Raw genomic sequence first — 27,166 nt, 5'->3', positions numbered from 1 at the left:
AATAAAAAACAATCATCGTGGAGGAATTTTCCCTCTAATTTCCTCGGGGAAATTTTTATTTCAACTCCTTTTTTTGCATCGTGCCTCTGCTTCTGCTCTGATGTTTTGTGCAAAAATAATACAAAAGCCAAGATTTGTGCTGAAACTTTTCATCAAGCGAGGCCAAATCAGCGAACCATTGCACATTGCAAGCTGAGTGAGTATGTTTTGGAACGAACGCAAAAATATCACCATCATCATCATCATCATCATCGACACAGTCAAGCAAGGATCCGGCTTGAACACCATAATCATGGATATATATGGTCGTTATGAGTACGAGGGGAAACGGTAGAAAAATGACGTCATCGGATTTGTGATGTGAACAGTGATGCCGGGTTCAATATTGTTAAAACAAGAAAACGAAATGATCAACGGTGGATATTCCAATACCCTTGTCAGTTTAATCCAATCTGTAGTCCTCAGAAAATGGTCCAATAGTATTGAAAATTGAAAAAACAGTTTCGAAAGTTTATAAAAATCATTTACGCGTGGTAATCCCGTGAAAAGGATAGATCACGTGTTCCTCTAAGCCACGTCTGCCCAACCTTTCTAAACTTGTTTTTTTTTAAATAGTTGTGCCTATGCTCGATGAACATGTTTCAAACTGCATTTTTTTCTCATTAATTTTGGGAAAAAATTCTGTGATAGCATCATAACTAACGATTAGACCAGGGGTTCCCGAAGAAACATGCTCAATATTTTGATTCGAGAAGTACCAGACCCTCGGTCCCAAGCTAATTGGAGCACCCCTCGAAACGTAGGAAAATTCATGAACCCCTGAAATGGAAAGTATAGATATAATCTTCTTCCCTTTTTGTCATGACAAACTACCTTTACAATATAGCTCACTCGGGCAGGTAGAAGGAAAAGAGCTGCTTCACGAAGTAACGCCGAAGATGATACCTACAAGTGTGTTAAAATGATTTTGTTTGTCTTTTCTCGATTCCGATCCAGCGATGTGAAAATCCCTTGGAAGAGATCATATCGAAGCACGATGAAATCATCAGCAAATCACTTCATTTTAGATTGTATTGCACATTGTTGTTGATGTGCTGTGCTTTAAACTCGAAATGTTATCCATACTGATATTTACAATCTATCACTATAAGTTTAAATAATTTATCGTGGGATTTAATTTTTGCAGAGAATGGGTTTTAATAAATATATAGCCTTGTTCATACTACAAGCCTTGTTATATGTTATTCAGAATATGACCATATCCTATTACTACCCATATCACATGTTTCCAAGTGACATTGAACAACAGGCTTTTAGTAGAAGCAAGGCGAGACATTGAGCAATAAATTTGATAACTTTGACACTGTTTTGTAATCGAAATTATCTGAATAATACTCTTTTATTGACTACAGCAAAAATTTCGTATTAGTCACACTCTAGAACGCAAATTATTTCGGGTGGAGATGGAGAATTATCGCTTCTCTCGCTTAACTTAATTTGTTATTGACTTGTTGACTTGCCATCTTCGCGAGTAATGTTTGTCATGTGCGTTTTGACATTTGCTTCCAAAAGCAAGACTAATCAAATTCAATGGATGAAAACAGTGGTGTCGATTCAAATAATAATCAATTTGATTTAAAGATGTTATACCGTACATATTTTTAAAACGACAAATCACTTTGTTTCAAAACGCAAATAACTTGAAAATCAACCATAAATCACTTTGATTCGTAGTGCCGCATAACAGACTGAGTCAAGTGCAAGAGCATTTGGATTAGATGTGATAACTTTTTACCGTGTACAACTCCGATCAAGCTATATTACAGAGAGAGAGAGAGAAAGTTTATCGTGGTAGAAGTGGCAAGCGTTTTGTCTATATCGTTGGATGCTTTATGCGTTCGGATTCAAGATAACCCCACAATGCTCAATATTGATTACAAAGTAAGCATTTTTGAGAGAAACTAGGACTACCTATTTAATGTGTAAAAAGCTATCCATTTATGTGTAATTACAACTACAAACATGATTAACAGAAATTCATTTGTGAGTAACAAATACTCATTAATGGTATTAGAATTACTAAATAAAGTATTACTCATTTTATTGGTAGTCCCTGTTTCCATCGGAAATGCTTACTTTGTAGTCATTATTGTGTCTTTTATAGTCACTTTTGGGTATTTTTCGGTTACCATGTATAAATGAGCAATCGTTTGTTTCGTATTGATTGTTGGTAACATTACGATCATTCATAGAAACACAGACAAACAGACATAACTCTTGAAATATTTTTTCTTAACCCACTAACGACAAAGATTGCTTGCAAGTATCAATGTTGCATACAATTTCGATAGAATGTATAGAAACGTCAAAGTGATTCGATGCCAGTGCAGTGTATAGTCGCTATATTCATAGTCTGGTGGATAGAAATTCGAACTATCAAAGAGCGGAACCAATTCAATAAATTTTAGACCAACAATTGAAATGGTACTATCAACTTTTATAAACAAAACGTTGATTATTCTTTCCCCGCCAATCGAATGCAAATTACCAGCATCATCGGACAAGGGAAACTTTCCCCAACCCTAAGATGGTGTTAGTTTGCTTAGACGAGCCTTGAGACACGAGAAAAGGGTTTCCTAAGTTTTGTTCGCAATAGCTGATATGCTCTTTTCTGTTGTTGGTCGTGATTTGTTCGATAGGTTCCACTATTTGACAGTAAAATTGGTTCCCGAGACTCTATCCGCATGACTATGAATATAGTGACTATAGTGCAGTGGTGGGGCATTCGCGGAGGGGGCCACGTAATACACAAGACCAGCGTGTCGGAGTTCAAATGCAAGCAAATGAACTTAATGTAATTAATTTATTTTAAAGTAGTGATGGAAGTAATGTGAATTATTTTCTCATACAATATGTTATTAAAAGTACTCAATATGTTATTAATGTTACTGAAAATATAGTAAACGAACTTTTATTTTTAAATTGCAACCGTAATTAATTTACTGAAAAAATAGTTAACAGTCAACATGGTGTAATTAAAGTAGTTAGAGCTGTAATTAATGGAATCAATTTAATTGCAGCTCTTACCTGCGTCGAAGTTACAGGTTATTACGTGCTCCTAGGGATTCGCATAACTAATTATATATAAATTGATCGTTTAATGCGTATACAACGATTGAGGAGATAGAACCCTTTATGATTATTTCGTTCTGCAAACTAGGGCGATGAGTTGATCAAAGGAACACAAACATAGTTATTGGTTCAATTGAAGCCTTTTTGTTCGTTTCATGACTTGTTTATCATGCCAAGAAAAATCTGTTAACAAGGATCGAGGACCGTCAAATTCTTACTAGATCTTGCGAGCTGATACTGCAGCAAAAAATCGCTAAAATGGTATAAGACTATAATTTGTTCCAAAAGACCTCTTGTTAGTGAAACTATGAAGGGGATGCTGGTCATGGCGGACAAGGATTGCTAAAACGATGGACTACGAAAATGTACAATGAATGGCGAGCCGAGGTCTGGATAAATGGATCACGATGATTTTTTCCCCTTGAAATTATCACTGGATTTGATTCAAATCAGTTCTTTAATTTGTTGATTTTAATCTATCATACTATCATACATACTATCAGTGTTGGGAAAATATCAAAAAATCAAATCTCACCAACGCCCAAGATCACGCTTGATTTTCGTAGACATAAATCAACAAGCATTCAACTGTGGTTGATTTTGCAAGCTGTGATATCGCAGTTCGGAATATCAAGCGAATAAAAGTCACCAGCTGCAAATCTCACCAAACTGTGGTGAGATTGAGTTTCATGATTTTTGCTTTAAACCCGAATGCAACCGAAACTTCCATAACGGCTTGCAGCAGTCCCTCGCGTCTGCCATCGATGAAGATTATAAAGAGCTAGCAAACTATACTTTCTTTTCCTAAGAAAACGATGTGCAGTGGAATCATTTTTGTGACGAGTCAACTCTCAGCTTGATTTTTGCACGTTGTGAATAGTCTCGCAATATCAAAGGAGCTTGTAAAATCAATATCAAGCATGATATTTTGTTCCAATATCACACGTGATATTGCGAGCGCATGAGAGCGGAAAAATATCAATTGATTTCTGATTTTGCCAACACTGCATACTATCATACTCACGATTTTCGTTTTTTTTTTATCAAGTTTGTTTATTTGTAAGGCTATATCGCGTTAGCTTTACGGAGCCGATAATTTATTGTTCATTGGTTGTAGCAAAATGAAGTTATTTTTATGTCTAGTAGGATTTGGTCCGAATACTCGTGGCTTACCCGAGGTTAGAGAGGTACATTGTCGAAAGATAGGATCAGATGAGAAGCATGGGTCCAATTTTAGTTGTTTCGTTACTAATTGAACCATGCTTCACAATTTTTCATGCTTTTAAAGCATGTATTCGTAAAAAAGTCACACATAAATACATCTTTGTCTTCCAAGCCATTCATCGTAATTATTTAAAAATTGAGGTAAATTAGTTTAAAGTGTTTTGATTATAATACATGTGTCAAGTTTCGTTTCAATGAAATCAGTAAATTTAATGTTCCATTATTTTATTTTATTTATTTGACTCATCTTTAAATATACTTCATATAAACTTATTACTAACTCAGATAAACACACTTACATCAACACATATATGCTCTTTTCATATATTTAAAAATTTGTCTTGAAATATTGAAATTGAACGCGTCACAAACATTATTGAATACACGAATATAAGCACACAGGGGGTTGTAATAACCATAGTTTGTCCGGTGTAAAGGAAGGGAAAACAAATGTAGACTTTGAAGCTGGCGTTGAGGAGCGTTGATCCTTAGCTGCACAAACGACATTTAACTATCTATTTTGCCTGTCAATAGATCACAGATGAAGAGGCTCCTTATATGACGCGCTGAGTATTCTTGTAAGTTAATTGGATCGCACTATGGCAGCTGATGCAAAGCATATTTTGAATCTTCTCTGCACCTGTTCGATACGCAAGTCCTGACTGGTATGATACGGTGCCTATATGGGACAGGCGTACTCCAGGATACTGCGGACAAGTGTACAGTACAGTGCCTGTAGTGTGTAAACATCGTCGAATCCAACCGTGTTTCATCTGATGAAGCCTACACAGTTCGAAAAAGTAGTGTAAATTTATGGTATTATGATGCACATAAATGGAACGTCATATCTCACACAAGTAACATTATGTCTTCATGCATGGATGTTAACATCACCAGTAAAATTCAGAATATTTTTCTGTGTAAGACCGCATGGTCATGTTAATGTGGTCATTGAAACGAAACTTGCTTTCTACAATCACTCCTAAGCAGGCATGGGCAATCAATTGCATTCATTTCAAACATTCATTTACATTCATTTGCCTCCAATTTTTTTTTATAAAAAGCATTCCGCAAAATAATGTATAGAACTTTTGTAGATTATGTGGTTAGCTACAACTTTTGCTCATAACTCAAATCTGTATCTCTCATGCATCACGAGCTATAGCGGGCAGAACTTGTTACTGTTTTTCAGTGAATGTAAAATACATTCACTGAAAAACAGTAGTGGCTTCTGTTTGCTTTGGTTCGTCATGCATAAGAGATACGGATTTGACTTTTTAACAAGTTGTAACTAATAACAAAACCTACAAAAGTTCTATGCATCATTTTGCGGAATGCTGTTGAATAAAAAAGTTAGAGGCAAATGAATGTAAATGAATGCACGAAATGAAATTGATTTTCCATGCCTGCTCCTAGGTCACGGATTGAATGTGTTTGTTCGAAAACTAATTCATTCATGTAGTACACGTTAACGATGGAGGTCTGACGGTGCGTAAATGAAACAACTTGGGCCCTTATATATATAAGTCGGGCCAGAATCGAGCAGTTACAAACAGTCATTGGCCAATGAGCCAACCAATTTGATGATGCACGGCCAATCAGATCGACCCAAATAAATTTGAGTTCAGTTTACTCATAATCGCAAAAACTGCAGGAACTCAGCGATGAGTAAATTTTCCTCGTGCTTTCTTGTGGTAAACCCCAAAAAAAAAATCTGCCGGAAAATGAGTTTATGTGCAAAAGTCCACTACGTGTGTTCCTACCCTAAGAGCTGTGTGTTGTATTATAACCCTACACACTATTAATAAATCTAGAAGTTCATTTGCCCCCGTCATGGCAGGACGGCTTAGCAATTGCCAAGCAGTATTGTTTTATTTCAATGTATATACTTAACGAAAAACACATCGTAGGGATCGTGCCCGTGCGCGAGCAATGAGTAAAATTTACAAACATTTCACTCAGTCTAGGAGTAGTACCAAAAACCGAGAGAATTCAACTTTTACTTTTCTCATATTCAGGAATATTTTCTTGGAAAAATCTGGAAAAATCTGGAAAAACATGAGGCAAATTTACTCATCTCTGAGTTCCTGCACTTTTTGTGACTCATGATTATTAATTTTTTTTTATTTCATCAACCAACGTAGAATAGTACATAGGGGAATTTACGTATTCTTGGCAACCTAAGCAGCGACCTTCTTTCTATAGCCTTTTTCTCTAAGGAACGCACACATATGCAGTATTGGTTTGTTTACAATCTTTTGCTGCCAGCTGCTCTAACAATTTCAGTCGAAAGAATTGTCAAAAACTGTTTTGAAACGCTTTTACAAAGCTCCAATCTTCTCTAGTGAGAGCGAGTATTGTCGGCAACCAGTTTTTCTTCGGCAACCGTTCCATTTGAATTGCATGTAAATCTGCTGTTCTATTATCGGCAACTCGAAATCAGCTACAATTTGCAGTGCGTGTGTTGCATTTCAAGAAAACCTTGCTAGATTGCTTTTTCTCAGTGGTAAAAATATAGTCAAATTGAAGCTAAAAGCATAAAGAATCGTTAGCATGCATTCAGCGAAGTGTTTTCGTAAGAAAATCCAGTGAAAATAGTGTTTCAATTTGGGTTGCCGAAAATAGTCTGTCATGCCGAGGCCGTCATTTCCCCTATTCGAATACAGTTTTGTTTTCTTAAATTTATTTATTTATTTCGTCAACTTCGGACAAAAGGTTAAAAGTTTAATTTTGTCTTTAATAAAAATAAAGCAGTGTCAGTTTTCCTATTTTTTATGAGGTTTAATGTCTTATGGAGTAAAAATATTGTTTAAGTTTATGCCGAGACATCGTAAAGTCAATGGTTTTGCAGTATTGATTGTAAGAGGCCATCATGCGGTGTAATGGCCCATATTTTGCATAATTTGTGCGATGATGTTTTATGGCAAATACATTTCGATTTCGGAGCTGCTGAGTAGGTGCATGGAAATTTAATGTTGATAAAGTTCTGTGGAGTCAATGCGCTGCGAAACGATATCGTTTACAAATGAAACCATTGCCTATTCATGACGCTCTTTTAATATTTGTATGTTTATAAGCATGCAGCGTGCTTCATATGATGGAAGAGGAAATGATGTCCAACCTAATTTACGAAGAGCGTATAATAGAAATTGTTTTTGTACGGATTCTAATCTTTCTTCGTGAGTGATTGAAAAAGGAGACCATACAATGCTGCAATATTCCAGTTTTGACCTCACATAGGCAATATATAGTGTTGTAATTGTGTATGGGTCCTGAAAGTTATAGCAAAAGCGCTTGATAAAGCCTAGCATGTTATTTGCCCTGTGAATAATTGTGTTGTAATGGTCTATGAAAGTTAGTTTAGAGTCTAAGATAATTCCTAAATCCCTAACTCTTTCACATTTTTCTACATTTTGATTTCCTAGTGCAATTGAAATATTTGAAGTTGTTGTTTTCCTGCTAAATTCTAGTAGACTTTTTTTGCACTATATGTAGAATATGTGTATTTCATTCCGGAATATATTGATGTCTTCTTCATTTCTTATTTCCAAAAAGAGCTTCATGTCGTCGGCATAAATTAGCAATTTAAGTTTATTGAGAATGAATGAAATGTCGTTACGTATAGAATAAAAAGAAGAGGTCCCAAATGAGAGCCTTGGGGGACGCCTAAAGTGACTTGAATTCGACTCGATTTCTTTCCGTTGAATTTAATTATTTGTTGATTCAAGCCATTTTAGGAGCCGACTCAATTCCAGTTTTTTGCAATTTAAAAAGTAGCATTGGTATGTCTATGCGGTCAAATGCCTTGCTTAAGTCTGTATATAGGGCTTCTACATGGTTTCCATTATCCATTGCATTCAATGAATAGTCTATAAATTCAAGTAAATTTGTCGAGGTCGATCGACCCTTGAAAAAGCCGGGTTGCATGTCAGTAATTCTCAAAGTTGGGCTGCTCTCATTGGCTATGTGCTTTTCTTACAGTTTAACAAGAATACACATAATACAGCGGAATTGAAATCTTGCGTAAAGTTATTTGGGACACACTGTCGTTTCCAGTTTTATTATTTAATGGGACACCGTTTTATTTAATTCATGAATTGAATATACTCAAATCAATATTGAAAGATACCATTAACCAAGGTTTTGTCAAAATATGTAGTGGCATAATAAAATAACAACAGAAAAATACATTTTCTCACTGAACACTGAACAGTCTCAAACAAATTATTTCGCTACACCAATTTTGACAAAAGAACAAGCTGCAAAATTAATTTCGGGAGTGCTTTCTGCTTATTTTGTCCTACTCTGAGGTAAATAGACTTAAGAATTTCATAAGGCTCGACTTATGAAAAACACATATTAATTTCAAAATGTGTGCCTAAAATTCATGAGTGGAATATGGAATTCTTACGTTCTGTTTTTGCCTCAGTGCATCCATATATTAAATCGGGACTTCTATTATCCGGATACATCAGATTTTTTTTGCGGTGGCAAAATGAAATATCGTTGAATTGATATTCAGTAAACAGAATATCATGCTTTCTAGTGCCCAATATTGAAATAAAATAAATTGAGAATACGTTAAGATGGTTATCAGGCGGTTTTTATTCAACCAGAAGCCATAAGCTTGGATTTTAAAATGGCGTCAGACCTTGATTTCCGGTATTTATACGTCATCCAGATTCCAAAAATACCCATATTGAAGGATATTTGGCATTATTTCCCAGTTTTTCTATAAAGGGAAGCCGCCATCTTGGATTTAAAAATGGCGTCAGACATTGATTTCCGGTCTCAAGACGTCTTCCTGATTCCAAAAATAGACATATTGGAGGATATTTGGCTTTATATCCCAGCTTTTAATGTTTTTATATAACCGGAAGCCGCCATCTTGGATTTTAAAATGGCGTCAGACCTTGATTTCCGGTATTTATACGTCATCCAGATTCCAAAAATACCCATATTGAAAGATATTTGGCATTATTTCCCAGTTTTTCTATAAAGGGAAGCCGCCATCTTGGATTTAAAAATGGTGTCAGGCTTTGATATCCGGTATATATAAGTCATCCTGATTTCAAAAATACCCATAGTGAAGGATATTTGGCATTATTTCCCAGTTTTAATCTAACCAGAAGCCGCCATCTTGGATTTCAAAATGGCGTCAGACATTGATTTCCGGTCTCAAGACGTCATCCTGATTCCAAAAATAGACATATTGGAGGATATTTGGCTTTATATCCCAGCTTATGTGGAGGCGAACCAGCCCCAGGCTGAAAGCCTCCCTAATAAAGATAAATTAATTAATTAATTTATATCCCAGCTTTCCTACAACCGGAAGCCGCCATCTTGGATTTCAAAATGGCGTCAGACATTGATTTCTGGTATATATAAGTCATTCTGATTCCAAAAATACCCATATTGAATGATATTTGGCATTATTTCCCACTTTGACTATATGTTTTAGTATTACTTCTACGTGAAGTCAACGATTTACAAAGTTGAAGATGCTAATTTCAAATAACAGACTGTAGTGGTAATTTTTATACGATAGATGGAGTAGATGAAAGCATAGAGTTGATAGTTCCGTTAGAGTACGGCAGTGTAAAGATTGCATATAGATATTAGAATAGCGAGCTAGGACAACTTTTAAGGAAGGTACAAATCGGTTTTTTCAACTCTCTTTACCAAACTCCCCCTTTGGAGAGGGATGGTGAGGGGTGTCCCACAGTGGTGGCTCACCATCCCTCTCCAAAGGGGGAGTTTGGATTTCAAAATGGCGGCAGACATTGATTTCCGGTCTCAAGACGTCACCCTGATTCCGGAAATACCCATTTTGAAAGGTGTTTAAAGGTGTTTACATTTTTTCTATAACCGGAAGCCGCTATCTTGGATTTCAAGGTGGCGTTGGTTGACGATTTCCGATCTCCACGTCACACCGATTCTGGGAATACCCACATTGCGTAATACATCATTTGAATTCACAGTTTTTCTGTATTCAAAAACCGCTATTTCGACTTGACACTGCATAATATTATTCATCAAATACAATTTCTGTTTAGTTATGTGCCATCACTGGCAATTCTGAATAATGCGCACCACGCACATAAACACACAACAGTACCGGATCGGTTCTTGAATTCAAAACATCATCCTTGTGAACACAGAACACCGGTACTGGAAAATCAGAACCGCACCGTGTGCAGCGAACTGGTGAACACGGTGCGGTGTTACTTGCAACTACCAAACCGAACCGACAGCAGCACCATACACTCGGTACGACAGATCAGCACATTGGTTATGCTTTAGAAAACCGTACCGGTGCTGTACCGGTGTTTTGCCCATCACTGACTATCCGGATATCTGGATAGTGAAATTTCAAATTTATTCTCCCTTGAACAAATTTTCTAAATATTTTTCAAAAACTTGGTTTTTAGGTGCCCATGTGACCTGATGTGGAATGGCAGATCTGTTAATTGCCAAAACTGAAAAATAAAAATATCCGTACACACTTGGATGATTTTACAGGAGTCAGTACTCCTTTACTGGGTTTTTGAATTGCTGAAAAAGTCGGTAAAACAAATGACCGTTATCCTTAAGGAATCAATCAAATCAACCAACTCAAAATATTCTATCAACAAATGGGGTTAACAGAGCTAAGCCTGTACTAGTTTAGAATAAATTTTCTAATGTTTTTTCAGATTTTTAAAACTTTTACCGAACTGTTCCGTAATAAAAAAAAAACAAGTAAAATCTTACTGACTGGATTGGTGTGTATAATCCGAGTCCCATTTGTATGATAGAGGTTGTTCCATTTATGTGCATTATAGTGACAGAAATTTACACTACTTTTTCGTACTGTGTATGATCGATCGTCTTTTTTATGTTGATTTTATCTTCGTTGATTTTGACTAGCATGACGGAATGTTTTTTTTTATATGAAGAAGGAGTGCTTCATCCTCATATACATATATTCTCAGAACTATTATTTTATTAATCTGGGTCGATTTTCCCTTCAAATTAAAATGAACAACTTCAGCCTTAAATCTGGCACCACTGCTATTATATTCCCTGCAAACCATTTCATCGTCCACTTCTGCCAGCGGAGACGAACGGCAAACAAAGAACGACAAAAAGCAACCGCCTCTGCAACAGGATTTCTCATCCCAAGCGCGAAATATTGGCGAACGGATTTTACTGGGACAAATAAGCGTACGCCGAATGTGGCTCATACACCGCCAAGCAGGGGAGAATAGTCCATAATGCACCCATGGGGTAAAATGGCCCCGCACGGTTTTTCGGTGCTGCGCCATCACTAATTCTGTGCAAGTACTGAACTAGCAATGCTGCTTGTTAAATTCACGGATTGACAATCGGAAAACTACGAAAAACAGCGTGGGGCCATTCTAACCCAGGGGTGCGTTGTAGACCATCCTACACTACAGTGAAGATAAAACAATATTACGCTATAATCATAGAAAATGAAGTCGCATGGCACTAGTCCTTGGGGGCAGTTGCGTTGCTTCCCGCCACTGCCGAAACCTTCCACATTAGGATGACTCTGCTGACGGTCTTATCACAGTGAAAGATCCCAGTGATGATACCCAGATAGTACGGCGAGGGTGTAACTTATGAAGCGTGCAAGGTTGAAAAAAAGAGTAAGCGAATAATCACGATAATAATCAGAAAACTCACAACGCAACAGGATTTATGTTGATGTGCTCAACGGAAGAACTGACGGAAGGCTCTGCCTCGGTGGATGTTATTGAAAAAAAAACTCGATTTAACTAAGAAACTGTAATATAAATTACATTTTAATGTGGTTATCAAACGTGTTTTCAGAAATTTATTTAGATTTAGGACATTTATGAGCAAATGAAATTCGTTTGAATAATTTCTTCTGTATCGTGTCTCAAAACAAAGCTTTCACACAGAATAATCATTTTATTTTGAAGTCCTTTTTTCATGCACAGATCCTGATTTAATTACATTATAATCGTGAATGGAGCGACGTGATGTGAAAGTGGTAAAACGATCAACAAATGGTCGAGAAAATAAAATCTAGACATGGGGGCCTCAGATAGCCTAGGCAGTTAAGGCAAGGTATTACCAAGCCGGAGTAGGTTGGCTTAATTCCCAGCCCGATCCAGACATTTTTTGGTTTGTAAATTATCTCGACATCCCATCCACACACAATATGCAAATTGATACATTGGTAGGCACAGAAAGCACTTCATTAACATCAGTGGAGGAAGTGCTTCAAAAAAAAAAAAACACAAGTTGAGAGCCGGCACAGCACTCGCGTGAGAAGCGTAAAAAATCTGGAAGAAATAAGAAGAAGAATACTAAGCTAGGGGATGAGCTTCGTTTGCAAACCAAGCAGCACCATACTGTTATGCAATACGACAGAGAGCAAAAAAAAATGAATCCATCCCAAGCATCATCTCCCCCCCCGCTTTCCTATTGGAGGCAAGAATTTCCACTTAACAAAAGAATTCATAGAATATCAGAAATTAAAAACTTATCCTCTCCGGGCTATTTTAAATGCTTCTTTGTTTTTCTGTTTTTCCTGTTCCGCTTGGTTTTCCTCGGCCAACTCGGCTGGCATTCTCTGGTGCACGCCGAGGGACTGAAAAGTAGTTGTTGCTCAAAGGATCCTCCGATGTGGATGGTGATGATGATTATTACTGAAAAATGAGTCACAGGAAGGGGAGTAGGATACACAGATGAGGGAGTAAATGAGCAACGGTAAAGACCTGGAGGGATTCAAAAGTGATAAGGAGAAAATATTACGAGGGAAGCAAAAAAAATAATAACTAGAAACGAGTCTGGTGGACAGTTCTGAAGTATTACCGTTTTAATTCTTGGTGATGACTTGTCAAAATGGGCACAAAGATATATAAGCAGAAAGGCGTGGGAAGGGTGGGTGGTTATGGTTGGTTTCGCTTTATGTGGTGAAGTTGATAGTTTGGCTAAGAGCCGTTTTACATGAATCAAGAGTTGTATTGAAGGGAGGGTGTTTTTAATTTAAGGACAACCCGTTGACAACATGGCAAATTATGGCAAGAGCTTGATTCGATGCATCAAAGGATGTAAATAAGACTTTTGATTTAAATTCAGATTGAGCTCTGAGATTGAACACTACTTTGTCAATGTTGGACACGAAGGGTGTGGTTTTGATTATTTTCATTGGCATTGTGCTCATTTTTTTTGAAAACAAGAGCAATTTGATCAATTGTCATTTTTTTTATAATTAAGAATCCGGTTTTGTTAGCCCATCTGCGCATCAGACTTTTATCTTTCAATAGGTTTAGATAATCGTAACTCCAAATCTCTCTCATTGGTCCTCAAGATGGACGTTTTAGGTAAACTTTGGTGCAATAACATCACTGAAAAAGCGTATGGGTTTCGTGTTTTATTAGAAAAAAATAAAAACAAAATTGGCTCATTACTGTACTTGCACTAATTTTTAGCTTCGGCTAATGTTTTATGAAAACGTGGTCAAATTTGATGTGATTTTTTTTTTATAATTAATCATCAAGCTCTTCAGTCAATGTGGCCAACTTCTATGAAATAAATAGAGGAAATGGCTCTAATGTTGGCCTATGGCTCTAAGATAGAGCCCATTGCTAAAAATCTGCTATTTATCCATTTTATCAAGATGAACGCGTCATTAGTACCGTCCCGGATATTTGTGGTCGCTATTGACAATTTAATCAATTGCTAAATTTATGTATGGGCCCAAATTAAGGGTATTAAGGCCGACCTTACATCCATTTCCCCTACATGATACATGCTCTGGAAATTTCAACAGGTGCTTAAAAAATTGTGCTCGATTTCGTGACAAGTTGTGAAGCTTTTCTCTTGAAATCGTGCCATTTTCATAAAAATTGGTAGTTTTGTTCCTCATCGCAAAAAGTTGTACCCTTTTTTAATTTTTTTTCATAAGGGGGACCATTTTTATGTAGGTGGTTAATAAAATCGTTTTTTTTTTCAAAAATTCAAATCATAACTTTTGAGGCACTCGGCCGATTTCAAAGAACAAAATATCAAATGAAAGTTTATTAAAAATGATTTTAGAAAAAAAAAAAATGAGATTTTGTATTGAAAAACATTGATTGTATTTGCTTTTTATGCTTCTAATGGTTTGTAGACATAGGACGTAACATGTTTTTATAAATAAAATAGCAAAAAAGGTTATCTTCCATTTAACTACACTTAATTAATTTTGTTATCCATATTTATTTCGACTACAATGTGCACTAGCCTGCACAGGAATCTTGTTAAGGAGGGACAATTTTTTTTTTCTTTCGTGCATTTAATCTGGGGATGGGGAGTACTCCAAAGTACGTCGTAGATGGTGCTGTCCTCCTCCCACTTTTTCCCTACTGTTCAATTTAGCAAATTTTACTTATTTTTTGCTTCTTCAATGCAAACAGCTTTCAGACAGCCAATGGAAATTGGCAATTTAATCCCATCGACGATGTCGATGATGATCGGTTCGTCAAATGGTTGCGATAGTAGGGCTTTTTCCGAAATTATACATTTGCTGCATTGTTGTTGCCTTGGTGGTTGAATTCAGCTGAAGTCACGTCAGATGGTGGTGATAGCATCGACAAACCGAGATGATTGACCAATAAGAATCGCATTCTCCTTTCCCATGCACACTGCGTCGACAAGTACAAGGTTCAAACAGTGCACATAGCAGTGAACAAACAGTATATTGCTCTTGATCAATCCAATCTTGATCAGTGATATTGAGTGCTTGGCACTGATGAAGTCTGCAAGTAGTAGACGAAATACGCGTATCTATCAAGAGATAAGCAATTATAACGGAATTAAAAGGAAATAAACCAACACACTCAAAGCTGTTTATTGACATTTTCAGAGAAGATTATTCGACGATTTTTTAGTAAGACAACAATCAACCAAGGTTCAATGGCAACTAATACCCACTTTTCAATTAGGGAAATCCAAAAGTTTTTTTTTTTTAGAACTCAATGAGCTCTTTTGAAATTCTTCTCAGAAGTCCTCTGGAATTATTTTTAGAACTCTCTTTGACTTTTACTCAGAACACCTTGGAGCAGAAGTTTCTTTTCGAAATTATCTTGGAAGTATAACAGGATTCACTGGAAATTATTCGCAGAATTTTCTTGGAATACTCCCCAGAAATTCTTTGGAACTGTACTCAGAATTCAATATTCTTGGGGATCTTCTTGGATTTTTTTAGAACCCTCCTAATAGCTCTTTTGAAATTCTTCTCAGAAGTCCACTGGAATTATATTAAGAACTCTTTATGATTTTTTCTCAGAACACCTTAGAACTGAATGCGCTAGAAATTTTCCTCGGAATTCGCTTGAAATTTTGCATAAAATTCCTTTGGAATTTCACTCAAAATTTGATTTTCCCGGTATTCTTTTCGAAATTATCTTGGAATTATCTGCAGGATGTACTGGAAATTATCCGCAGAATTTTCTTTGAATTCTTTCCAGAAATATTTTGGAATTGCCCTAGGAATTCAATATCACTGAGGTTCTTCTCGGAATATTTTAGAATTTTTTTCTCAGAACACCTTGGAACTGAAATTCCCCTTAATTTTCAGAAGAATTTCCTCTGTATTCTCCAGAAATTGTTCCCAAAATGAGATTGAAATTATCATCGGATTTCCTTGAAATTTTCCCCAACATCCCTTAGAAATTTCATTCAAAATTTGATTCTCTCGGTATTCTTTTCGAAATTATTTTGGAACTACCTGCATGGTTCACTAGAAATTATTCGCAGAATTTTCATGGAATCATCCCCAGAAATCATTTCTTTTGGAACTTGTCTTCAGAATTCAATACCCTTGAGGTTCTTCTCGGGAGTCAAGTTTAAGTTGTCCGTCCATTCATCAAAACGTTGTAGTTTTTTTCTACCAGAAATGTTCAATAAAACTTGCCCCTCCATTCACCAGAACTGTGCAATGTTTACATCAGGAATTTTCAATTCAGCTATCGCCTCGATGCATCAGATTGTTGCAAATATTGCACCAGAAATTTCCAATACACTTGCCCCAGAAAATTTTACACCAGAAAATTTCAATTGACCAGAACGATGCAAATTTTCCACCGTTAATGTTCAATTAAAATTGTTCTCCAATCTTCTGTTTGGTGCAGATATCCTTTTTTCATTTTCCACCAGACATTTTCAATATAGCTTGCTTCTCCTATGATCAGAATGTTGCAGGTTTTCCACCAAATAACACCAGAAATTATTATTGAAGTTTGTTCCTCTTAAAGCAAAAGGATGCAAATTTGAGACCAAACATTTTCCGAAAAGCTTGCCCATCCGTTCACCAGAACCGTGCAGATTTTCCTCCAGTAGTTTTCAATATGGCTTAATTTTAATAAAGCTTGTGCCTTCATTTACCAGACCAGTGCAAGTTTTCCACCAGAAATTTTCTGTTCATTTCATTTATCAAAGCGATACAAATTTTGCCTCAGAAATTTTCAATGAAGCTTGCATTTATCAGAACGATGCAAATTATCCACCAGAAACATGAATAAACCTTGCTTCTACATTCATCATAGTGCTGCGAACGTTCCACCAGAAATTTTCAGTTAAATGTGCACCTCCAAATGTTTTGCGTGATTCAATTTTTCCACCAGAATTATTCATTGATGATATTTTTACACAAGAATTATTCAATAAAAAGCTTTTTCTTCAATTTACCACCACGAAGGCGAATTTTGTAACCTTAAATTTACCCTCTTCTTTTAACTCTCCATGAATCACTTTGAAAGAAACAAATTACTCCAGAATTTTTTTGTATGCACCACTGTGGTGCAATTTTTTGACTATAAAATTTGATTGAAGTGGGTTCATTCATGCACCTTTGTGGTGCAATTATCAGGCACCATCTCAAAGGAATTGACGCAATAAAATGTTTTCAGTGCCCTTATAGTATGAAATGAAGTTATTTACCTTCAAATCAAGTTATCAAGTTATTTTATATCATAAACATCTTATATATAAAAAGAGAGGCAATTGCCCCCACCTTGCCCCACCCTGTGCACGCCAGTGACAATGTGCAGTCTTCATCAGTGTCATTTCCACTAAAGAACTTATCAAAACCAAACCCCCTTAAGTACTCATCTAAGAGTCCCACGGTGCATCAGGATTGCATAGAACATGGGACAACTATGCGTATAACGGCAGTCATCCCCTAGGTAAAAATGACAAGATCTACCATCGATGGAGCCAGCCTTATTGTGTGGCTTCGTCCACTTGATGACGGTGTTGCTTACCGTTTTTTCCAAGTATGGCAGTCGATCGTGGTTCACAGAACTTTTCCACCACTTCACTTAATTTTTCTTCGAGAGCTAAGGTCTGGATGCTTTTCTGGTGCTCAAGCAAGCCTTTAGACTTGCAAGCCTCGGTAGCTGGCGAATAGGCCTTTTTCTGTGGTTGTTGTAGGTAGCATCCACCCATCAGGCAGTACTATAGTCACTATATTCATAACCTGGCGGATAGAATCTGGGGAACCAATTCAGCTGTCAAATAACGGAACCAATCAAGCAAATCACGACCAACAACAGAAAAGAGCACATCAGTTGTTGCGAACAAAACTTCGGAAACCCCTTTCTCGTGATTCAAGGCTCGCCTACGCAAACTTACACCATCTTTGGGTTGGGGAATGTTTCCCCTATCCGATAAAGCCGGTAATTTGCGTTCCATTGTCGAAGAAAGAAAAATCAACGTTTTGTTTATAAACGTTGATAGTACCTTTGCAATTGTTGAATTGGTTCCGCTTTTTGATAGATCGAATTTCTATTCGCCAGACTATGAAAATAGTGACTATAGGCAGTACTGCGATTTATCAATTTTTTTAATCGATCTCAAGCACGACAAAAATCGAGTGGATCGATGCTTTATATTCAATTTTTGTTTCGATCCACATTTGCATTTACAATTAAATATTGATTTTTGTTTTGTCTTCACCTTTGCACATCACTTCCCTTGAACATGGATTCTGCATACAACCAGTGTGACAGTTCAGTAGGCAAGAACGAGAAAGAGAAAATTTGGGGCTCCAGAGACGATTGAAGACTTTTTTGACGTTTAATTGTATTTCTCTATGTAGCATACATGGATGAACGGACGGTTTGTTTTCCCACTAATCTGTTTCCCTCTTGCTCACGCTCATTTGATTTAAATGGTGTAGTAGCAACAATCAATACGAAACTAACGATTTTAAATTGGCTCACCACTTTAGTAGCCTATTGGTCCCAAGCAAACGATTAACGTACCCTATTCTAGTCGAAATTTTAGTACTACGCAATGTTTGTTTTGATTCGCTATGAAAGTTTGACAGATAAAATGAGGGGTTATTGGTTTTTCCTATGTTTCGAGGGGTGAATCGATTAGCTTGGCACCGAAGAGAGTACCAGAGCTGAGCCAAAAAGATGAGCACGTTATTTCGGGACCTTCTTGTCTTAGAGTTACCTCTATGGTAGTAGTGTGCGCTGACTAAAGGGTGATACGGTCAAAATTTGGTCAATATCAACTTGACGTATTTCTTTCAATTTTGCATTTAAAAAACCTGAACACCCCTCATTTTGAAGGTGTGTGTGTGTAGAATGTTGCTCCTATTTTGATTTTGGAATTCACTCTTCAGTTGTCAAAATGCCGTCCAAGCAAGAAGAGCAGCGTATCAAAATTTTGCTCGGGCATCGCGAAAATCCGAGCTACTCGCACGCAAAGTTGGCAAAATCGCTAAAAGTTGCCAAATCAACCGTTACAAATGTAATTAAAGTGTTTGGGGAACGTTTGTCGACAGCCAGGAAGTCTGGATCGGGGGGAAATCGAAAACCGGAAGCCGCTGAGACGACAAAGAGAGTTGCCGGTAGTTTCAAGCGAAACCCTAACCTCTCTCTCCGAGATGCCGCAAATAAGCTGGGTGTATCGTCTACAACCGTGCATCGAGCCAAAAAACGAGCCGGACTATCGACTTACAAGAAGGTAGTGACTCCAAATCGCGATGATAAACAAAATACGACGGCCAAAGCGCGATCCCGGAGGCTGTACACGACGATGCTGACGAAGTTTGACTGCGTGGTAATGGACGACGAAACCTACGTCAAAGCCGACTACAAGCAGCTTCCGGGACAGGAGTTTTATACGGCAAAAGGAAGGGGAAAGGTAGCAGATGTTTTCAAGCACATGAAACTGTCAAAGTTCGCAAAGAAATATCTGGTTTGGCAAGCCATCTGTACCTGTGGCTTGAAAAGCAGCATTTTCATAGCTTCCGGGACTGTCAACCAAGAAATTTACGTGAAAGAGTGTTTGAATAAACGTCTGCTGCCTTTCCTGAAGAAACACGGTTGTTCCGTACTGTTTTGGCTGGATTTGGCATCTTGCCATTACGGTAAAAAGGCCATGGAGTGGTACGCCGCCAACAACGTGCAGGTGGTTCCCAAGGACAAGAACCCTCCCAACACGCCAGAGCTCCGCTCAATTGAGAAATACTGGGCTATTGTCAAGCGGAACCTAAAGAAGACCAAAAAAACTGCTAAGGGCGAGCAGCAGTTCAAGGCAAACTGGCTTTCTGCGGCGAAGAAGGTGGACAAGGTGGCTGTACAAAATCTGATGGCAGGGGTCAAGCGTAAGGCCCGGCAATTCGGATTTGGAAAAGCGGAAGCCTAACTGAATATTTTTCCTGAATTTTATACTAATTGAACTTGAAAAAGAAATTTAATTTGATTTTTTAAATAAACGATTTCACCGATTTACACGCGTTTTCCCTTGACCAAATTTTGACCGTATCACCCTTTAAACATCAAAAACATCGTCTCTCTGTACAGCTCTCGTATAGTACTTCGCATTCTCTTCCACTTGGGTCTTTCACATCATTTAATACCAATAAATCAAAATTCTAACCAAAGCCCAACAAAGTCACTGTCAACCGAAAATCGCCAAGCGACGACGAAGCTATCAACCATCACTTTCAATTGAAAGTCATTCTGTCTTCTCTTCGAGCAGATACCCTTCAACATCAACAGAACCATTTTTGATCAGTTTCCGTCCTGTTTGTTTTGGCTAGACTCGTGTTCATTTCGTCTTTCATTGTCAAATGAACTTACTTTCGCATTGAAGCGAAGCTGTTCAATCCAAATTCGCGCAGTTTTTCTGACTTTTGTTGATTGTTCACTCTGTTAATTGAAGCGCATGCGCATAGAACTATGCACGTCGATGTCAAATTTATCACTGTGGTTTGTTTACCCATCAATATGCATATTTTGGGAATTGGGGTGACGTCTAGAGGCCAGAAATCGATATGCGAAGACATTTTGAAATCCATGATGGCAGCTTCCGATTTCCGAGAAAAAGAGAGGAAACACTAATGCCAACCCATTAATATGGAATTGAGGTGACATCTAGAGATAGGAAATATATATGTGACGCCATTCCTAAATCCAAGATGGTGGCCTCCATTTCAGAAAACTGGAAAATACTGTAAAATATCCTCAATATGGGTATTTTTGGAATCGGGATTACGTCTAGAGAATTAAAATAGATATCCGACGCCATTTTGAAATCTATAATGGAGGCTTCCGGTTTAAGAAAAAGTGGGAAATTCTATCAAATACCCATACATATGTTTTTTTTTTTAGAATCAGGTGAATATGTCATGTGGTATGTTGATATTTTCAAAATCCCAGTAACTTCTAGAGACCAGCAGCCAATGTTTGACGTCATTTTAAAATCTAAAATGTCGGCTTTAGTTCAGAAAAAGTTTGGAATACTGTCAAATACCGATAAATTTGAGTATTTTTGAAATCGGGGTGACATCTAGAGGCCATAAATCGATGTCCGATGCCGATGAAATTCAAAATAGCGTCGAATATCAATTTTGAACCGATTTTGAAACCCGATGCCCTCCATATTGGATTGCAAATTGGCGTTAGATATCGTTTTTCAGCATCTACGTGTTGTCCCCGTTCGATAAATACCCATATTTTAGGATATTTGAAACTTTTTATGAAACCCGATGGCTGCCATCTTGGATTCCAAAATGGCGTCGAATGTTAATTTACGGCATTTAGTTTTTTTTTTTTTTTTTTGTTTATTAATTTATTTGATAAGGCTCAACCGAATTAACTTTACAGAGCCGAGGATTCTTGGTCACTATACAATACATCTTAAAACTATAGTCAAAAGGTGCAACACAATAAACACTTTATCTTCCGCTATCCAAAAAGCCTCCTCCATCAGAACTGGAGCCGCTTCCAGTGGTTTCATTGTATGGCAAATTGTTGTACGCCAACGAGGGTCAGAGCGCGTCCATTGCAGCAATGGACGCAAAACGTGGTCAGCACTCACACACTCATCACGAAACGGTTGCTTTCCAAAGTCGACGAATAATCGACCGAAAGAACTGCTGATGAAGAACAATGAGGAGGACCACACAATGGTTGCTGCCGAGAAAACAGACGATCGCGTAGCACACATCGAGAGTGGCCTGCTTTTGTCGACAGCCGAGTGAACACTGAATTTACGGCATTTACGCGTCGTTAAATTTCCGAAAATACCCACATCTTAGGGTATTTGACACTTTTTCTGAGCCCAATTTCCACGATTTCCAAAATGGTGACGGACATCGAGTTTTAGCACCTTCGCGTCATCTTCATTCCGAAAATACGCATATTGTAAGGTATTTGAGACTTTTCCGGACTTTACTTAATTTCGTTAATTTAATTTTCGTGTAATCCCGAATTGAAGTGAAAGTGGAAAAAAAAACAAAGAAAGTAGTTTTTGAATCATTTATTGTGTCAATTGAAACAAGTGTTTGCTTCAAATGAAATGAACTGACGCACTTGACGAACGAAACAAGCGATAGTCAAGTCATGTTTGACAGGAGGAATGTTCACCGTGACTCGATAACAAGAAACACAATGACTTACACGAAAATGATATTGCTCGAAGTGAAGCGATTTTGCAGAGAGTTCATTTTCTTTTATTTGTTTCGAAAATGCAGAACCCTGATTCTTACCTGTTAAATCACTCACCTAATCATGTATCCACATGTCAAATGAAATCAAAATAGTAGTTTACTATATTCTCATCATGTATTGTGTGTTACACTCACAACTTTTACTGCGTACGTACTACACAATTTATTTCTAAATGATATCAATCATCACACTAAATTACTATTATAAGTGATATGTCATAACAAGATAGGTTATGTAACGTAATATCACATCTTTTGACTGAACTTGGCGTTAATCTGCACAAACTTTCCTACGATCCGTTATATTTGAATAATTTTAGTGCCATTTTTGAAAATGGTTCGATTTAAAAGATCGATTCAAAAAGATCGATTCAAAATGATTGATTAAATCGGTAAATCGATTATTTTCAAAAAAATTAATCTATTCACAGAGATTGATTCTTGCCTCAAGATCGCCCAATGCTATGATTATTTTGTCCCTTTAGCGGTGCCGGTGGTGTAGTGGTAAGCGTGATTACCTCTCACCCCAGCAGGCCTGGGTTCAATCCCAGTCGGCGCCGCCGGGATGTTCTGAGGCATAACATCTCTGATCACGCCTTCCTTCGGTAAGGTAAGTAAAGCCGTTGGTCCCCGGTCCATGAGTTGATGGGTCGATAGGTAGGGTCCAGGTGTGGGAGCTGCCTTCCTGGCGTCGGTAGCATTGGTGCTCAGCACGGAAAACAAGATCGACGGAAAACAAACCAAGGATAAAAAAAAAAAAAATTGTACCTTTTAGCAGGTAATATTACACCATATTTTCGACACGATAGAAATGTTAGAAGCACGGTATAACCAAGCCGGAGGCAGTGGGTTCGATTCCTGGTCCGGTCGAGGGAATCTTTCGGGTTGGAAATTTTCTCGACTTCCCTGGGTGCTTGTCACACAGTATACACATTCATGCATTTTTTGCTCGATTTAGCGTGACATAATTAATGCATGGGCCCTGTGTAGACGCATATACACACTAGACTACACTTGATAACTTCAGAACCAATATAACTCAAGACGAAAAAAGAACATCGCTGATTTTTTTTTCATATGTTGTTCAAAAAAGCTTTAATTTTCTAGGAAACGTGATAAAACATATATCACCCTCTGTCTACAAACCATAGCAAACAAATTCAATCAATGTTTTTCATAACAAATTCGCTTTTCTTATGTTATTTTTTTTTATCTCAACAGCATTTTTAATTATTTTTCATTTGATATTTTGATCTTTGAAATCGGCACAGTGGTTCAAAAGTTATGAAGTTTTGAAAAAAGTCATTTTTGAAAAAAATGTTTTTCTGGACGACCCTAACATGGAAATGGTCACCCTAATGACAAAATAAAATTAAAATATTGGGAATGGCTGCATACATAAATGTTACTACCAAACCCCCAGTGATACGACACCTGCTGTAAACTCCACCACTGACGTTGAAGTAAGGAATTTCAGTGACGTGTGCTTTTTTACTGATAGCCTACTTTCGGTGATGTACGCTTATTTTACTAATATCATGTTTCGTTCTCTTTCCAGACGGCCCCCTGCACCCAGTCAAGATGGATAAAAATTTAATTAATTCTTACTTCTATCATTTCAGCTATCGAGATGCTGATTTCACACTTGCAGTTGCCTTCGTCGTTTAATAAGCATTTTTTAAACAATTTCCTTGACCCAATTAATCAGTTTGAAAATTTCTGTTTGTCTTTTTTTCTGTCCTTCCAAACCTAGGACCATCCACATTTCCCTTAGCATCTAGGCTCCCTCTTCTGTTCCATCCGATCGATCGTCGAATCTAGCGTGACCGCCATCAAGCACCAATTACCAACCCAATCCTCCCCCAGGCAGAGCATTCTCCCAGGGGATCCAAGCTGACAGCAATCATCCCACCTTTCGGGGATCGGTATTCGTAATATGACAGAAAGTGTCACGGTGCCAACGATTGAATGTCTAGTTAGTGCGCTGGATGTTGTTGACCAGACCGGGGAAGAACAGCAACAGCGGCAGCAGGAGCATCAACACAACGACGGGACGACTGCAGTCGAACTTAACTTACTGAGGGAACACAAGGACGGCGAAGAGCAGCAGGTGGTCAAAATGACACAGAATAAGGTCAGTTGGTGGATTCTTTTCCGAAGCATTGAAATCATCGTTCCCAATCCGATTACAGGTAGCGAAAAAAGATGACCTGCCAGAGCGTGGAACCTGGGGGTCGAAGCTGGACTTCATCCTATCCGTAGTGGGGCTGGCCATCGGGTTGGGCAATGTGTGGCGTTTTCCTTATCTCTGCTACAAGAACGGTGGTGGAGCTTTCCTCATTCCGTACTTTTTGACCCTGATTCTGGCGGGTATTCCCATGTTCTTCATGGAACTTGCACTGGGGCAGATGTTGACCATCGGTGGACTGGGCGTGTTCAAAATTGCTCCCATTTTCAAAGGTGCGTTAGTTACAGGTTTGTGGAGGTTAAACCAATTATTTCATGAAGGATCTTTTACACAGGCATCGGTTACGCGGCAGCTGTGATGTCGTGCTGGATGAATGTGTACTACATCGTTATTCTGGCGTGGGCCATATTCTACTTCTTCATGTCACTGCGGGCAGGTACGTTTTGATTCTAGGTTCAGATTAGGAAAATCAACAGCTAACACACATTTCCCCGCTGACAGATGTCCCTTGGCGTTCTTGTGATAATTTGTGGAACTCGCCAAACTGCGTAAACCCCTACGATAGGAAGGATCTCCTCTGCTGGGAATCCCTTGGTGTCAACAGTACGATAACCAAAGTTTGTTCACTTAACTCGAACAACGTCTCACTGAGCGAAATGACCGATCCAGTGAAGGAATTCTGGGAGTAAGCAGTGCAACATTGTTTTGATGATGTAAAACTGGCATGCTAAATGTTCCATTTTCAGGCGTCGCGCTTTGATGATTTCCAGTGGTATCGACGAGGTTGGATCGATCCGTTGGGAGCTGGCTGGAACTCTGCTGCTTGTGTGGATCCTGTGCTACTTCTGCATCTGGAAGGGTGTCAAATGGACCGGCAAGGTCGTGTACTTCACAGCTCTGTTCCCGTACTTCCTGTTGACTATTTTGCTAATCCGAGGCATCACTCTACCGGGTGCTATGGAGGGAATCAAGTTCTACGTGAGCCCCAATTTGTCCAAACTCGCGGAGTCTGAGGTAGATATTTACTGCATTTCAATCCAAGCATGAGTTCAAAATCCATCAATTCTTCATAGGTGTGGATCGACGCTGTAACGCAAATCTTCTTCTCATACGGTCTCGGTCTGGGAACACTGGTTGCTCTGGGCAGTTATAACAAATTCAACAACAACGTTTACAAGTAATATCCCTTCCACAAGCCCAAAACTCCCGCAGTCCAACTAACCATTTTTTTCCAACCAACAGAGATGCCCTGATCGTGTGTACGGTCAACTCCAGTACCAGTATGTTTTCCGGTTTCGTCATCTTCTCCGTCGTCGGGTTCATGGCTCACGAACAGCAACGTCCAGTGGCTGAAGTGGCCGCATCCGGTCCTGGTCTTGCTTTCCTAGCGTATCCTTCGGCGGTGCTACAACTTCCGGGAGCTCCCCTGTGGTCGTGTCTGTTCTTCTTCATGCTGCTACTGATCGGTCTCGATTCCCAGTTTTGTACCATGGAAGGCTTCATCACAGCCGTTATTGACGAATGGCCACATCTGCTGCGCAAGCGTAAGGAGGTGTTCATCGCTGTGGTTTGCTTTATCAGTTATCTGGTTGGTTTGACGTGTATCACAGAGGTATGTTTCACGAAAAAAAAATCATTTCTTGAATAACCTGTTGAAAATCAAATTATCCTTCCCCCCAACAGGGTGGCATGTACGTATTCCAACTTCTCGACTCGTACGCGGTGAGTGGTTTCTGTTTGCTGTTCCTGATGTTCTTCGAGTGCATTTCCATCTCGTGGGCGTTCGGTGTGAATCGTTTCTACGATGGTATCAAGGACATGATCGGATACTATCCCTTGGCGTGGTGGAAGTTCTGCTGGGTTTTTACGACTCCGGCGATCTGTATCGTAAGTATTCTGGAGGCTGGTTGACACCAGGATGGGTGGAACAGGTAATTTGTTTCCATAAACTGACTAGAACGGTTAGGCGTGATGTAAGGATAGTTGAGGATCGAGAGAGTGAAGTTTCAGGCATCGTGGAATGTGGACGTCGTTCGTTGGAGGAACAACTGAAGGTAAATGGGCACTAGATGTTTTCAGTTTCTCATTGCAGCTTTCAAGTCTGGCTCATGGAAGCGGATTGGAGAATATTTTCACTTTCGGTTGCTGTAGGGAGAAGCGAGCGAGAAGTTAACAAGCATTTTAAATTTGAAATGTTTAATAGAGCAATAGATGTATGTGATAATAAATATTTTGTAATGATTTACTTTTGGTTTTGATATATTCGTCAAATAAAATCCTTACATCTAACTGAAATGACTAGAAATAATTATTTTTTTTAACAATATCACAATCCTCGGTAGACTATTTCATGGTAAGTATTTTTAATAATTCGTTTATTTTGTATGGGTCAAATTTATTTGGAAAAATCGTCATGAGTCACACGACTTCAAATAATATTACAAGAAAATGAAGGAAAAATCTAATAGACATTATGACATTATAAAACATTCTGAATTTTATCCCTCCACTTGTTTAATGTTAAGATTGTAGACATAGCCAGGGATGGAAAATCATTTACATTCATTTCGTGCATTCATTTACATTCATTTGCCTCTAACTTTTTTCATCAACAGAATTTCTTAAAATAGTGTTTG

At 38.1% G+C, this 27,166-nt stretch overlaps 1 protein-coding gene across 1 annotated transcript in view; it reads left to right on the top strand.

Moving 5' to 3' along the window:
• Positions 1–26,726, top strand: part of Gat (GABA transporter) — a 112,823-nt gene extending 86,097 nt beyond the window's left edge. The window contains exons 2-9 of the mRNA XM_065222259.1: positions 24,096–24,476; positions 24,535–24,802; positions 24,865–24,966; positions 25,032–25,215; positions 25,277–25,544; positions 25,604–25,707; positions 25,773–26,142; positions 26,214–26,726. Of these exons, the coding sequence (XP_065078331.1) occupies positions 24,279–24,476; positions 24,535–24,802; positions 24,865–24,966; positions 25,032–25,215; positions 25,277–25,544; positions 25,604–25,707; positions 25,773–26,142; positions 26,214–26,441 (1,722 nt within the window). The 5' untranslated portion in view covers positions 24,096–24,278 and the 3' untranslated portion in view covers positions 26,442–26,726. The remainder of the gene's footprint in view (positions 1–24,095; positions 24,477–24,534; positions 24,803–24,864; positions 24,967–25,031; positions 25,216–25,276; positions 25,545–25,603; positions 25,708–25,772; positions 26,143–26,213) is intronic.
• Positions 26,727–27,166: the final 440 nt, after the last annotated feature.

This window comes from Ochlerotatus camptorhynchus, unplaced genomic scaffold (genome assembly GCF_037179485.1).
Source record: "Ochlerotatus camptorhynchus isolate MF236.1 unplaced genomic scaffold, CSIRO-AGI_Acam_v1.1 ptg000014l, whole genome shotgun sequence".
Lineage (NCBI taxonomy): Eukaryota > Metazoa > Arthropoda > Insecta > Diptera > Culicidae > Ochlerotatus > Ochlerotatus camptorhynchus.
The sequence above is the reverse complement of the archived record's forward strand: the minus strand, read 5'-3'. Positions and strand labels throughout refer to the sequence as shown.